We start from the raw sequence: 15861 nt of genomic DNA, 5'->3' as shown, positions 1-15861 counted from the left end.
CCGAAACCTGTGCATCTGGACCACCCCCTTTTTAAGAGCGCATTTATCGTTGGTCCTTTATGGTTTTGGCCCTATGGGCCCTAGTACTTTGCATGCGCCCGACCCCTGGATAGACACCAAACGTCTTGGGCATAAACCTGATCCCTGAGGTCAAGGGACCGGATTGCAGCCATAGCAAAACCGTGCCTTAGAGTTTTCTTTCTCTTCTCGTTTTCTATAGTTGTTTTGCACTCTTTTGGTCACATAGTTTCTCAGCACTCCCGGGGATGGTGAAGGTCTTCACCCTGTAGAACTTAGACCCGCCTGACAGTCATACTTACCGCCTTCTTCTTTTCTCTCGGCAACTCCTGGGGGACGTCTCTACGCTGAAGCTCTGCCCTAAGAGGAAGAAGAACTGACACAGAGAAAACCCACTGAACAGAAGAGAAAATCCTGACTGACGTTTTTGGATTTTCTTGTTATCATGCTCCAAAATAATCCACGCCACCGAGATTCTTTTTCCGCCCGTCCCTCCCACAGCCCCCTTTCTTCTCTGTGCATCCAAACAAAGTGGTGCTTCGAATGAGGCCTTCGTTCCTAAATTGGTTATACCATTTCATGTAGGACAATCTATCACCTTGCCCACCTTTTTCCCACCTCCGCACCCTTCCGAGGAGGAGGAGAGACTCCACCTTCTGGACCCTAAACGTGTGCTGTCATTCTATCTTGACAGCACCAAAGACTTCCGGGTGGATGCTCAACTCCCTATTGGCTATGTGGGTGCCAAGAAAGGCTGTGCTATTAAAAAAAATACCATCTTTCGATGGGTTGTCCTTTGTTTTAGGATCTGCTATGCTTTAGCGAAGAAGGATCCTCCAGTGGGGTTGCATGCTCATTCCACTAGTGCTACAGCAGCGACCACTGCATTTTTTTGGGGGGGGGGGTGCGGGGGGTGGGGATTTTATATTGCGCAAACTAGACCCGAGACATTGGGTATCAGAGCGCTTTACATGAGCACCAGTTTCTTTACAGATGGGCACATTTATTTAATTGGCACGGGGAGTCCCACTTCTTGATATCTGTCAGGCGGCAACGTGTGCATCTCTGCACACGTTTACTAGACGCTATTGCCTGGACAGTCAAGTCCAGAGGGATGGCTATTTTGCCCGTTCGGTCGTCCAGGACTTTCTTGTGTGAACTTGGTTCGCAGACCCTCCTCTGGGGATGGTATATCTGTGGTATCTATTCTGGTTGTATGACGTTACAACACATTCCATTGCAACGCATGCCTTTACCACGCATGGGTTACAACGCGAATGCCATTACCTCGCATAACCTTTACCACGAAAATGCCTTTACCACGCTTATCTTTACAACGATTTTCATTGTAAAACCATGCATGATAATGGCATATTCTTGGTAAAGGTTATCTCCGATCCCAACACAACCCCCTCATCCCTTAATTTCTTTTTTGTTTAAACTAAAATCCCCCTTACCTCTCCAAGTCCTCTCTTCTCCCAGCTCTTCCGATCTGCGTTGCACGTCGTAAAGAGGAAGCGAAAGTGTCTTTCCCTTTCCTCTAACGACGCCGATTGCCTCCACATTGCGACGGAAACAAGTGCGTTTATTTGGGGTGGAGACCCCCCCCCCCCAGCCCCCTTTTTTAAACACATGCTTTTTTGGGGGGGGGGGACACACCCCAAGCCCCCTGCTTTAATTTTTGCTTTAACACACATGCCTTTACTACGTATCTCGTTGTAAAGGTATGTGTGGTAAAGGCTATGCATGGTAACCACGCATGCGTTGTAATGCATGCGTGGTTATGGTTATGCGTGTAAACGGCCGTGTTGTAGTGGCTGTTTCCCTCTATTCTAATGTAGGAATCTACAAAGAACTGTCTCTTTCAGATGAACAAGTTACTTACCTTCAGTAACGATGTATCTGGTAGAGACATATATTAGTTATAGATTCCTTACCGCCCTACCCATCCTCCCTGTTCTGCAAACCGATTTCTAGGGATAGGGACTCCCTTACAGGGCCCTAGTTGTGACGCACCAGTGGTCAGTGACTTTCATGGCTCTGCGCATCTGGCATAGAAAGTCGTGTCAGAACTGATGTCACCGCGCAAGGGCGGTGTCTAAGTAGGCACTGCGACTTTATACCGGAGACCACGATGCCGGCGATAGATGCGGAGTCGACCGTGGCCACCTACCGACGCGCAGGGGTATTGCTGAAGAAAAAATCTCCGATCCAGACTGACGCCTGGGGGAAATTCTAAGGTAAGGAATCTACAACTGACATATTTCTCTACCAGATACATTGTTTCCGAAGGTAAGTAACTTGTTTTGCATCACACTAAACAACTCGGGAGAACTGACCAACTGTTGGTCTATTATGGACACACTTGTAAATGTCCTCCAGTCACGAAAGTGACCATCGCTCGATGGATTTCAGCTGGAATCTAGTTCTGCCACTCAAAGGCTTGCAAGCCACTCACAGCGAAAACCAGGGCGCACTCAACTTGGGCCGTTTCTACTTCAACTACTCTGCTTGTGGGAGTGCCTCTGTCGAAAATGTGCTGTGACTTGGAATAGTGTGCATATATTTACGCTGCATTATTGTCTGGAATAAGCACCGCGCAGTGATGCAGCGCTGGACAGGTTTTACTATACCACTTATTTCAATAAGGGGAGCCTCTTTTGGTTCCATGTGTTTGCTTATGTATTTTTAAAAAAATCTATATATGAGATGTATAAAATTATTTATTAAAATGCATATGATTGTTATATATATATTTTTTACCCACCGTCTGATATTTGTGCTAATACCATAAGGTATACAAATACAACAAATGCTTGCTATTCAGATTCAAGCATGTGAATTTATGAAAGATACTAATAGTGGAGAACTGCAGATACAGATAAGTACTATCTTTCCCACGTGTAGTGTAAATTGTGTTGAATTTTTACATGCCGTGAGATTTCTATGGTTGAACTGTCTCCGAATCACTAGATTGTGAATATTCTTATCGATATGTTTTTTAGGCAAAATCTTTGGGGAAAAAACATTTTGGGGGGAAATATAAAGATCTAGATAATTATGAATTCCTCCTGGTGGGAATAATGCAGATATCTGTGGGTTTAAGGTTTAGGCTACACCTGCAAATATTATCATGAAGAGTTGGTGTTGCGTATCAATTTCGAAAATTGTTTGTGGAGTCATAAAAAATACCGAATTTATGGGAAACGTGTACCGTACTGATCCCTTTCATGGTCTTCATGTCACACAGTTCCATCTGCTTTGAGCATCTACATTTCACCCAAAAAACAAACAAAAAATGAAAACAAAGCAGTCCAAGATACTGGTCTGGCTCGATAAGGTCATATCCGTCTGTGTTAGGTGACTGTGTCATCTTGGCAAAAACTAATCTAAAGTGTTTTAGAAAAACATACCTACAAAACCGAGATTTTCTCAATAAAGCATTATCAGTATCCTGAATATTAAATATTATCTGCATAATATTTACATTTTGTTTCCGAGACAGGTAGACCGTTTCACAGATCTGTAAACGACACATCTCGTTATTACTGTGGCAGCTCAGTAATGCACGTGTGTGTGTCTTCAAACCTGGAAGCATGGAAGCGTCACCTGAAGTGCCGGGATTCACATCTGTGATCCATAGGTTACACACAGGTCTCTCCAGCGGGCCCTTATCCTGCTGAGCTCACATCCCTCAGAGCTAGGGGGACCCGGCGTCCTGGATTCGCCCAGACAGTCCCAGTTTTTCTGCAGCTGTCCCAGCAGATTTCAAGAAATTAAGCTCATGTCCTGGTTTTTAGAGAGGTTCGGCTGAAAACGGTGGGAGGTATCTTTTTGTGTTTTGCAAAGCAGGGATAGTTAGCAGCTGTTATAAGAAAGAAATTTAATTAACTGGCATGCTACTGGCTTTAAAAATTGAATTTTATGTACGTTCTAACTGCTACCTCTGTACTTCTCTGCTAAGGAGCACTCTCATTCTGTGTGCTGGGTTGAAGTAAAATTGTAGTCCTTCTTCTATTTTTGGAAATATCCCGGTTTTTGGCTTTAAAATTCTGGTCACCCTACTCAGAGCACCATAACATGTTCGCATGTTCACGCCCTTTCGCCCGGCGCTATGGCCCTCTTAGCAAGAGAAATAGTTGGGTGTGCAATGTAATATATGTATCACAGCAAACCCTACTGAGTATGCCATCCTTCCAAGGTCATACAGTGAGTGGCTCCATTCTGCATGACACACGCACCTTGAATCCATTTTGTGCAGGGCACGATTCGGGTGTACACGTGGGTGGATGGTGTCCACCCACTTTTTTCACAGGGTGAACACAGTCCACCCTGCCAAGAATTTGGGCCCCACTGAATAATGTGCTGAACTTGTCCCGGTGTAATTTCCAAACACGGGGACACTTTCAGCAGTGCCTGCACGTTCTCTGCTTTCCATCTGCGACAAGCAACAACGTGCAAGCGGGGACGGGGCTTTCTTATTTAAGTCTCCTGCTGGGCCCATAGCAAAGGCTGAATTTGAGGGGTCTTCAGGCCTCCTTTTGTTCGAGTCCCTTGGCTGGGAGCAGTTAGGAGCATCACACCTGATGCAAATGAAGCGGAGGAGAAACAACGGCTCACTCCTTGTTAGCCCTTCACACATACTTAAGAGAGGCAGCTTTTCACTTGGTTCAGTCCCTGTTTAGGAGATATGCATGCACTGTAAGAATATCAGATGTGCTTGTCTTTTCCAGTATTTACACAAAGCAAATTGCATTTATATAGAGCTTACTTCCTCTGAGGAGGCGTTGAAATAATTTAAGTACCACTATTTTTTCTTGTATAGCCCTACTCATTCCAATGCAGGGTTTCAGAGCACTTTACATCAACACGTGCATATTACATGTACAATAAATTATATAAGTTTGTAAATTAATGTACAGGATGTGTTACATAAAAAAGGGGGATTGCAGGGTGTAGAAGTCACATATCATCTTCCATAGCTCACTGTGCTATTATCCTCGCAATGCGCTCAAACGTACACATGATAGACCTGCTAAACATATATGTGAGGGCTTTTGATCTGATGTCACTTCTTGTGACGCCACTTCCTGTAAAGTCGTGGCTTTTGATGCCACTTTCTATAATGTCAATTCCTGTGATGCAATGTGTGATGTCGTGTGCCGTGATGTCATACGCCGTGATGTCGTGCGCCGTGATGTCACTTGCAAAGCTTTGGAAAACCAAAGGGGATGACGGACGGAGTGCTGAAACTTTTCAAACACTCACCCCCAGTCACAGATCTGGGTTGAATCCATCATCATTCTTTAGCTCACTTTGCCACCCCAGTTCGGACACAGCTATATGCAAATCAGTCTTGACCCTGTGCCTCATGGGAACAATCCAGCCCGAACTGCCAAGCCAGGTCTTTCCTCCCTGGACCGGAAACAAGCATCCTGGGACCGGTTTCGGGCTAACAGCCCTCATCAGCCAGGCTAACTTGAATCCAGTGGCAAGGGACCTACGTCTGGGCATACCCTGCCAATATAGGGCGAACAAAGCAAACACAAGGAGATGATGGACGGAGTGCTGAAACTTTTCAAACACTCGCCCCCAGTCACAGATCTGGGTTGAATCCATCATCATTCTTTAGCTCACGCTGCCACCCCAGTTCGGACACAGCTATATGCAAATCAGTCTTGACCCTGTGCCTCATGGGAACAATCCAGCCCGAACTGCCAAGCCAGGTCTTTCCTCCCTGGACCGGAAACAAGCATCCTGGGACCGGTTTCGGGCTAACAGCCCTCATCAGCCAGGCTAACTTGAATCCAGTGGCAAGGGACCTACGTCTGGGCATACCCTGCCAATATAGGGCGAACAAAGCAAACACAAGGAGATGATGGACGGAGTGCTGAAACTTTTCAAACACTCGCCCCCAGTCACAGATCTGGGTTGAATCCATCATCATTCTTTAGCACACGCTGCCACCCCAGTTCGTACACAGCTAAATGCAAATCAGTCTTGACCCTGTGCCTAATGTCACTTGCATACTGCCAAACTAGGTCAGTCCCACCCACTTCTTTTTTTAGGATTTGTGCCTTGGTTTCGTGCCTCCATCCTGCATAACACACACACCTTGAATCAATTTCGGGCCTCCACCCTGTATAACACACGCACCTTGAATCCATTTAGTGTCTCCATACTGCACGGCACACGCACCCTGAATCCATCTGCCCGTTTTATGTTGCAGGTGCAACGAGCTGCAGGCCCAAATCCAGATGCTGTCGGTAGCGCTTGAAAAGTCGACCAGAGAGGACGGCGCTAAGAAAAGGCAGTCCATCGACATTACCAGGGATTTCTTCAGAGCATACAGGTGGGACACGGAAAAGGGCTTGTGTTTTTGTTTTTCTGTAGCACCTACCGCAGTTATTGTCAGCGCGGAATAGCAGGGGTCGTCACTGCGCAGATTAAGTAGTAGTGTTTTAGGTTGGACCGCATAGGTTTCCGATTCGGCCTGCAGAGGGCAGTGTTGAATAAAACGAGAAGTCAAGTGGCAGTGCGCAACGCTGTTCGGTGGGAGGCCTTGTAACAACAGAAGCCAGAGAGTGGGTGTCCTTTCGTTTTATTATTTATGAAAGTTTATGTAGCGCGGACATAACCGAGGGTGTTAGAGCGCTTTACACGCCGAGGGACACGTTACATCTGGCTGTGGAGTTACACTTGGAGTACAAGCTACACAAGAGAACGATGTTACACAAGCTTTACACAGCGTCGGATTGGTAACGCGGGCACTTGGGCATTGGGCCGGTGTCCGAGTTCCAGCTGTGGGCTGCTTTTTTGAGCAGTCTGGGCGGCCGATTTGGGTGGTGTCTCTGTTGTTCAGATACTGCCAGCGGCCCAGTGGGTTTCTGAGTGGCCTTCCGGACCTCGAGGCAGATGGGCGCTCATTACCTCCCGTTTAGCAACAGGCAGAGGTTTCACTCCCTTTCTCTCACTTGGCTGGCCAATTGATGCATGCATATTGAGCGGAGCAGGGGGCCAGAGCAGAAGTGCCCTCACTTGTTTTTAGGTGTGTTTCACCAGTGTAAACGAATCTGTGGTTTTTTTTTTTAACACCCCCTCGGAAGGCCCCCCTCCCTTTTTTTAAAGATTTCTGTGGGCCACAGTTTTTTTAGCGTGCCCGCGTCGATTTTTAATCCCAATCCAACCCTGGCTTTACATAATGTACATGCAGGTACTCAATACTCAACAGTACCTGTCCGTTTAAAGCACTGTCCTTCTGAGTGACCGACGGCGCTTTACAAGAAGCAGAAGCGCTAGCTTCAGCGGAAAGCCTTTGAGCGTTTGAAGTCCTGGTGGAAGTGTTTTGGGACACAGCACCACTGCCCTCAGAGCCGTGGAAAAAATAAAAATAAAATGATAATAACATCGTTATTATCATTTTATTTTTCGTAGCCTCAGGGCTGGGTTGGGGCGGGGCTGGTGTCAAAGGGAGGAGTAGTGTTTTTTCACAAGTGTGCATGATAGTTTGGCCGGCTGTCTTGGGCTGGCCAAACAGTCATGTGCACTTAGCATGTTCTCCACTGGGCTGTAATACACAGTCTGGGTGGAGAACATGTACAGGCCCCCAGTCCCCGTCTGAGCGCTGATCCACGCCACTGAGGCCAATCAGAGTGCTGCTGACAGCAGCGTTGTGATTTGCTTCGGGGAGCCTGTGTGCTTCCTGGACTCGCCAGGAAGAGAATCAACGATGGAGGAGAGACAGTGGCCGTGAAAAGGTAAGTGTTTTTTTAATTATTTTGTTTTCTTCAAACGCCCCGCTCCGCCACCCCTGTTCCCTGCCAGTTTCCATTGCCAGAAGCACTGGCCCCATTTTACCAAATTCTGATTTGTACATAGAAAGCACAGGGGTGGGAGAAGCACAGGGTTATGTGCAGGGGCACTGCCTGGACCCCAACACTCCTGGCACCCTGTGGCTGGGCACACAGTGCTTCCCCAGAGGGTGTGCACCCTCCACATTCCTCGATCTGCACCATCACACGCACCCCCACCCAGGCCTCCCAGAGATACATACGTACAGCCGGCGGTACAAACCTCCCAGCATTGGTGAACCTTGGTAGGATGGTCAGGTTAATCAATGTGGAGTTTAACTCATGATCCCTGTTCATTCACTGCGAAATACTGGCTTGAATCGTCAGGTCCGGCCTATGTATCTCCCCAACAAATAACAGGGGGTTCGTAACAGAGGCCAAGTGAAGGTAGGCACCAGTAACTGGCACAGAACCAACAACTGGCACAAACCAGTGCACAATTAAAAGAAGAGTGCAGCTCCAAACCTTTACTTAGCATCCTACTGCCAAATTATGGTGTCACCAAATATCAGGGCTGCATTTTCTTCAATGCACCTCTTTCTTCCTCCTTCCCCACTCCCTGTCTCTTTATCCCATGAATACCAACACTGCCTGGTCCTGATTCCACCTGACGCCTCCTTCTTCCTCCACCCTACACTTTAGCTCATGAAAGACAACGCTGACTAGTTTTGAGTCTACCTAATGTGGCTTTGTTCCACCACCCTACACTTCCTGTCTTGTTTTTGTTTTATTTTTTTAATACCTACTTTCTCCTTTCTCACAGTTTTTTGGTCTTGCTCACCCTTCTTTCTCCATTTTCTGCATTTCCCTCTCTTGCTGAGCGTCAAAGTCTGATGATGAAAAATAAGACCTGGTCCCCAAAAATGTGTGCTGCCGCTTATCACCTGCAGCCATGTACACATAACCTGTTTGTAGCACGTGCACCTACCGCCAACTGAGGCCACTATTGTCCAATCGAAAAACAAAGTAAATATGTTCAAAGAAGAGGACTGCAAACAGTAATTGAGGTGGTGCATGGACCAATAGTACCAATATTTATTGTGTGTTTTTATCTTTTGCACACAAAAAAAGGGGGAAAAAGCTTCTGGCCTTTAGCCATAAAGTGGTCACTGTTGCATCAGTGTGTGCTTTCAAAGGCCATACACTGTCTTGCAGTGACACCTAGTGGTATATCAAGGCCTTACATAAGATTCTAAGGGAGGGTGCTGAAATATTGCGAGCACAGCAGGGCCACCTAATGACTAGTTATTCCACATAAGGATAATAACAAAAGGCGGGAGGAGATACCAGAGCAGCAGGGACACCTAGGGGCAAGGTGTGAAATTATTTAAAACAATAAAGAGGCCCAGCAGTTTAATCTTTCGGATATCCACATGCTTTCGTCATTCCCTGTCGTCAGGCAGGGATTCCCTATAAATGTTAAATAGCAATAAACCGCGATAAAATGACCATAGGCCTCAATGACAGTGTTTGTTTAGTAGCACAGCCACCTCATTTAACCAGTCCAAACTTCAGCCAGTGAGGTGAAGTGCTAAGCTCTCCTACTCCCACCAGAGGCCACCATAGCTTATATTCCACAGCACAAAGTGTGAGTAGAGTACCTAATAATTTAGCCTCTGACTGGAGAGGAAGGAGGGTTATGTGTGAATATATGAAAAATACCAATGATGAAGAACTGGTGTTGCAGGTAGGTAAATCGTGTTATAGTACAGCAGGGACACATAGAGGCTAGTTATGGAATGACACAAGAAGATTATGGAGATAGCAGAGATATAACAGGACAGCAGCGACATCTAGAACCTAGGTATGGAATTGCACAGGACGTTATAACGGAGGAAACGGGTAACAGTGCAGCAGCGACACCTAGATGTTAGGTGTTGAATGGCATAAGACCAAAGTGAGAGAGGAATCGGGCGCATGTGGGGTCTACTTGAGCGCTATATCTCAAAGTTTTTCAGATGAGGGCAGAGCCAGCCTCCCAATCCAACTCTCTGGAAGATTCCATGAAAGGCTGACAAGACTATAATGTGTTTATTGTTTCCAGCAACCTTCTCTCGTCCTATAAGAACTCAAGGAAGAAGCAGGCCGACCAGTTGTGGCAGCTGGAGAAGCAGGTGGAGATGATGTCTAGGTGGCAACTGGTTCAAGCCAGGAACTTGCAAGAGAGAATCGAGCAACTGGAAGCAGGTCGTGCTGTGAGGGTCCAAGGCGAAACTCCACTGTGAGGCCTGCTCCACCGCTGGAACTTTGGCATAAACACAAGAATGATAAGATCACCAGATTGTGAAAAACATAAACCAGGAAATTTCATAAAAATATTAGGACCACAATTTTACATCAACCCAGAGGCACAGAATGACTAACATGCCAACGCCCTTCGACATAGAAACAAAGATAACGAGGCACTAACGGAACAAATTAAATGCAGCTTTTGAATCAGTGTTTTGCATGTTAAATTGCTTTGTGATAAAAACTGCTTACTAGTCCTGACTTGAAACGCACAAAAGCTTGCCTCTATCTGTTTTTAGTCAACCCTCTCTGAAAACCGAGACATGTGCTAAATTTGCTCAAATCGAGGATCCCTGGTCACCCTAAAGAAAGAACTACCGGACGCTGCAGAAAGATGAGAAATGAGCCCTCCTCGATACAGATACAGATACCCGCAAGAATGATGAGTCCGTGTCATACCTGGAGTTGGAGGTGTTAAGTTTTGTTACATTACAAACATCTGTATAGTGCCTTCTACCTTTAAAATGGCATCCAGTCGCTTCCTTAATCTAGACACCCTTTTTGTACATTCTGAGGCTTTCAGCAATAGATTTTAAATGCTTTTAGTTAGTCAACACTTGTTAAATGTCTCGATTACTAATGGTTTGTGTTGGTTATTGTGAAAGTATGCTGAGTCTGCTAAAGTTGTTTGTAGTTTGTTTTGTGTACATATATTGTACTGATGGTCTTTGCTGTTCTCCACTGAGCCCGGTGGTTGTTTGGTCACTGCCTCACCTATGTGCATTGTTGTATACGCAGCTTACTTAGCCAGGCAGACAACTAGGTTGCAGTGTTGTGCACGTGCTGTGGTATGTTTTAGACTATTTGTATTGCACTGATTCTGTTGTATGTATGTATGATGTATGTTGCTGTGGTGAGGGGGGTCCTTTTGTGTTGGCACAGCTTTCACAACTGAATGACTCTGGTGCGTTGTTCGGCTGTGATGTAGTCCCCGACTCTGCATTGTGTGTACCATTTTAGAAAAGTAAATTGTAAACGTAAGTATAAGGATGTCGTGTAGTGAGTATTGTTGTATTGAAGGTGCTGTCTGGTATATGATGGCTTATTACAGTCAACGGGGTAACCCAGTAACCCTCAGAACCTGGGAATTATCAAAAAGAACTACAAGTGGTTCTGTCGGGGAACACAATCAAATTTGTTTGTGTTCCCCGACAGAACCTCTTGTAGTTCTTTTTGATAATTCCCAGGTTCTGAGGTTTTCTGGGTTACCCCGTTGACTGCAATAGTTCACTTGCGCAGGTGATACCTGTGAGGGTTTAATTTGAATTTTATTCGATTTTACTTCATTAATTTTCTAAGATTGTGTCATTCTCTGACCTGTTAGATTTTCATTTTTGAGCTATGTCAGAAAGGGACACGCTTTCCTATGGTGAAGAATATATCAATAAATTGATAAAAGACCAGGGAGAGTTTAACATGCTAGGACTAGGCTCGATACCGATAGACTCTACCCCCAACAAAAAACTTGCCAAACTAGAAAGGTTGGAGAAAAAGTGAATACGTTGCAGATTACATGGTCACTTGCTCACAAAGTACTTGCAATCAAATATCATTCCCAAGGGCCTACAGGTCAAGAATGAACCTGCCATATTTATAGATATCCCGAAATTCAGTGAGGGCTTTAGCTTTGTGGCCAAAAACTGTAGCAGACACTGGATGGTCCTAGGCGTAGAGACCACATTTGAATATGTCAAGAAACTGGCACAGGAAATATCACTTAAAAAAGGAGATTTTGGAGGACAGGGTTTTAAGCAACGCAAAAGAGGCACTGGAACGTACGGAGAAGGCGATCAGTAATTTAACGCTACCACCCTGAACAAGAAACTCAACAAACTAGGCAAAGCCATCCGTATTCAGGATAAAAAAAAGTCACCTATCCCTACTTAGCTGAAGAGTATTACCAGAAAGAGACAAGGGTACTACACGAACAGAGGCAGACAAGGCCCAAGGAGATTTGCCACATTCTCTGACTCTTCTTACGCAGTGGGTCAGACAGTGACTCAGATAGACCCACCTATAGTCACCCACAATGTCAGGGACCTAGATACCAAGAACCACTCGGTTTGTCGTCTTTTTTATGAGATACAATATGGATGCACAACAACAGAGTGGGTAAACAGGAACAGAACTGGGACAGACCAAGAGGCTGGAACAGGGGAAGCAATACCCAGAGAAGGAACACCAGAGTCCAGTTTTACCCACAGGAAACGCATGGGGAGATACAAACTAGACACCAGACATACAGATGGTAGTGCCAAATGACCCAATCACAGACCTACAACAATGTGACAACTATCAACTCTGAAAACAGCAATGGCGAGAATAACGTGGGGGAAGCATCATCACAAGTCCATTCCCCAATAGATCCCATCATCAACATCTCTGATTATACCCTCCCTGCTGCTGAAAAAGAAATATTATCCAAAGGTCTTTCATTCGTTCCTACCTTGCCACCTGACTCCTTTGGCAAAAAAATGGAACTACAACAGTTCTTCAGAAAAATAAGGCTGAAATACTACTTCAGCAACAGGGAATCTGTTCCACCACATATGGCAGCAACCCCCTTTAAACCAGCATCCACATTCACTCCTGCCTCCTACCTTATGAGCCCGAAAATTCTGGCATATGAACAAATTGTCATGAAGGAAGTCATGGACCTAATGGGCCAAAGGAAGTACATAAATTACAACATCACCAAAGAAGAAAAACAAGCTTTGACGTCACTAAAGGAGAATCACTCGATAGTCATTAAATAAGCAGATAAGTGAGGATCAGTTGTCCAAAATACCAATGATTATATTACTGAAATTGGCTGACAACTCGATGACAGGGAGAACTATTACCCCATTCCCAAAGACCCTACTCAAGAGATAATGATTTTCATCCATGAACTCACCAAAAAAGGACTGGAAGAGGGCCACTTGAGTGAGCCTGAGTACAACTACCTGAACAAAAAGGATTCGCGTATACCTACCATCTACACCTTACTGAAGGTGCACAAAAACATGGACCAGCCCCCAGGAAGACCCATTGTTTTGGGGTGTGGTTCAGTCCTGGAACCATTAAACAAATATATAGACAGTTCCTTGCAACCCTGGGTCACTGAAACTAGGTCCTACGTCCGTGATAGCATGCACATTATAAGAATGATTAAAAAACAGCTATTCATACCCAAGCACATCACTTTGGTTTCTATCTAGTCTAACCATACGGTCGATAAAGAGATAGGCTGTTAATCCCAGCCTGTCTGTTTGATCCGTGAGCACTCCGTGACTCAAGCATTCCAGAATTCAGCACACGTGACACACAGCTCATGCTTTGACTACGTGGCCTCTACACAAGTGCTGCTGACCACGATTGCGGCTCCAGCCTACATGCACGTATCCCGCACTTGAACGCGGGAAATGTGCTGGATTCCACCCCTGTTCTGCTCGCAGTTATAAGTGGCTCCGCAAGCGTCGGGACCTCTTCCGATTTTCGCATCCATCGATACACATTTATTGTGTCAAAGACTAAAGGTATGTTATTGATCCCATTTCCCTGCATCCCTCGAATAAGGTAACTCGCTCGCTTCAACTTAGAAGGGCTGATATTTACCAAATTCTTCTTTCTCATAAAACGACAGAGAGAGTGGTTGATTTTTTATTTATTTATTTGTATAGCGCAACTAATTTCCTTAGGCATCTAGGCGCTTGGCATCCAGCCACATGACATCGCTGAGATTCCGATGAAGGCTCAGGGTCTGAATATGAAAAAAACTATAAGGTAAATAACCAAGTCTTTATACTTTTCCTAAAGGAAAGCAGATCGGGCGAGTTTTTAAGCTTAATAGGCAGACGATCTCCACAGTCTGGCCGTGATGTTTACAAAGCTTTTACCACCCCAGTTCGAGAGTCTAGGTTTGAACACCTGAACAAACTTGTGTGAGGAGGACCGAAGATTTCTGGACGGGGTGTACCAGCGGAAATGATCAATCAAATAATCAGGGCCATGTTGATATAGGGCCTTAAAGGCAATGCATAGGGCCTTAAAATTGATTTGTTTTTCCATGGGTAGCCAGTGTAGAGCATTAAGGGCCTGCTTGGCTGAAGAGTGTTTAGGAATGCCAAAAGGCAGCCGAGCCACAGAGTTCTGGAGAACCTGCAGATTAACAAGGAGTCCCTTGTTTATACCGACCAGAAGGGCGTTACAGTAGTCCAACTTTGACAAAACTAGTGCAGAGACCACTGTTTTTTGTAGTTCTGGAGGTTTGAAAGGAAAAACTTGTCTCAGAATTTTCAATGTGATTACTCGCTGTGACTCTCTGGCTTACATAGAATCAAAGGGAGAGCGCCTATCCCAACACATTGCAAGGACATTACCATGACTTAAACCATCACAGGCCCTTTCACCTGACAGATTGTAAGTGCTTAATTCCTATTCACGTTTTTAAACTTTCCCTCTCTCTCCCCTCTATTTTTTATTTTACTAGGTGAACATCCTTCTCACCTTAGTTTATATTAACCATACAGCTTCGGGACACAAGCCTAATTCCTTTATACTCAAATGAGGTCGGAATATAACGATATTCATGCCTAGGTGAGTCTTAAAATTTTGATGACCACTAAAAATTTCAGTATCATTGCCTATGGAACACACAAGCCTGATACCCAAATATTTTACCCACTAGGCTGTCTACTGCACTTTGTCCTGAGGAAGACCTGTCGTGATGCATTTCATCTGCGCAAACCATAGGGTCGAAACATCGACAGTTATCACCGCTCATGCTCCACAACCCATTCAGCCTTATGAAAAAATGAAACAGAAAGGACTGAGCGTATTTGTAAAAATTGTTTAGGGGCGGATTTTTCATTTTAAGTCCCGCATTCTGTATATTATTTGTACACTTTATGTAATATATCACATGGACACTGATATCACTTTGTTCACCTACTTCCCCTTAATTACATGTCACCTTTTTGAAAATTTGAACTGTTTATATTTGACAGCCAGTAAATGAATTAGTAAATATTAAGCATTGAAATAACTCTCGCATTTGTGTTCCATTTTCCAAAAAGTCTTAAAAGCATTTACTAGACTTGTATCTTGCTGGCCATTGTCTTACATGTATCAAAGGAATTTGTTTGTGTTACCCGACAGAACCACTAGTTGAAAAAATAAAAAGGCATCCTCAATCGTGATGTGCACTAAATAGTTATTTTCCCTTTGTGGTGCCATTGATTACAACTACCTGCCTGCCAGAAGGACACCACATTCTGCCTTTTGGGGTGCAAGACGATAAATGGTCTCCTGCAGATCAGCTGTTCCTGCCACTGATGGGACCTTAGCATAATGTTGTCTCACCATTCTGAGTGCAGCTTGTCAGAGACATTTTAAAGCATGGGCAATTGATCAGGCCCCCCACTATGCAAGGGGCCCCCTCGGAAAGCGAACCATCTCCCTCGTCTTTGACTGCCTCTAGCTCTGCCTATTTCTAACTAGTGTCCTCTAACATTTTTTGTGCCCAAGCAAGACATATTTCATTGTTTTTTGTGTAACCCTTTCACTGAAAGGTTAGCATTTGGTGAAGCATTGTATGGTATGCCGTGGCCTCGAATTAGCAAAAAAATAAATTCTAAGTTGTTGTGAACAACGGCCCCCAAAATATGCCTTGCCCTCAAAATCTTCAAGATGACAGTGCGCCTTGTGGTATTCCTAAACAGAG

The 15861-nt window shown here is 45.0% G+C and overlaps 1 protein-coding gene across 5 annotated transcripts in view; it reads left to right on the top strand.

The window, feature by feature from the left end:
• USHBP1 (USH1 protein network component harmonin binding protein 1) overlaps positions 1–15329 on the top strand; it is a 291429-nt gene extending 276100 nt beyond the window's left edge. For 4 of the 5 annotated variants that reach the window (XM_085638300.1, XM_085638302.1, XM_085638301.1 and 1 more), the window contains 2 exons: positions 6248–6370; positions 9913–15329. In XM_085638300.1, coding sequence (XP_085494426.1) covers positions 6248–6370; positions 9913–10093 — 304 coding nt within the window. In that variant the 3' untranslated portion in view covers positions 10094–15329. The remainder of the gene's footprint in view (positions 1–6247; positions 6371–9912) is intronic. The other variant, XR_014972163.1, reaches the window with a different exon arrangement.
• The last annotated feature ends 532 nt before the right edge of the window (positions 15330–15861 follow it).

Source organism: Triturus cristatus, chromosome 12, assembly GCF_964204655.1.
Source record: "Triturus cristatus chromosome 12, aTriCri1.1, whole genome shotgun sequence".
Classification (NCBI taxonomy): Eukaryota; Metazoa; Chordata; class Amphibia; order Caudata; family Salamandridae; genus Triturus; species Triturus cristatus.
This window is presented reverse-complemented; position numbering and strand designations above follow the sequence as displayed.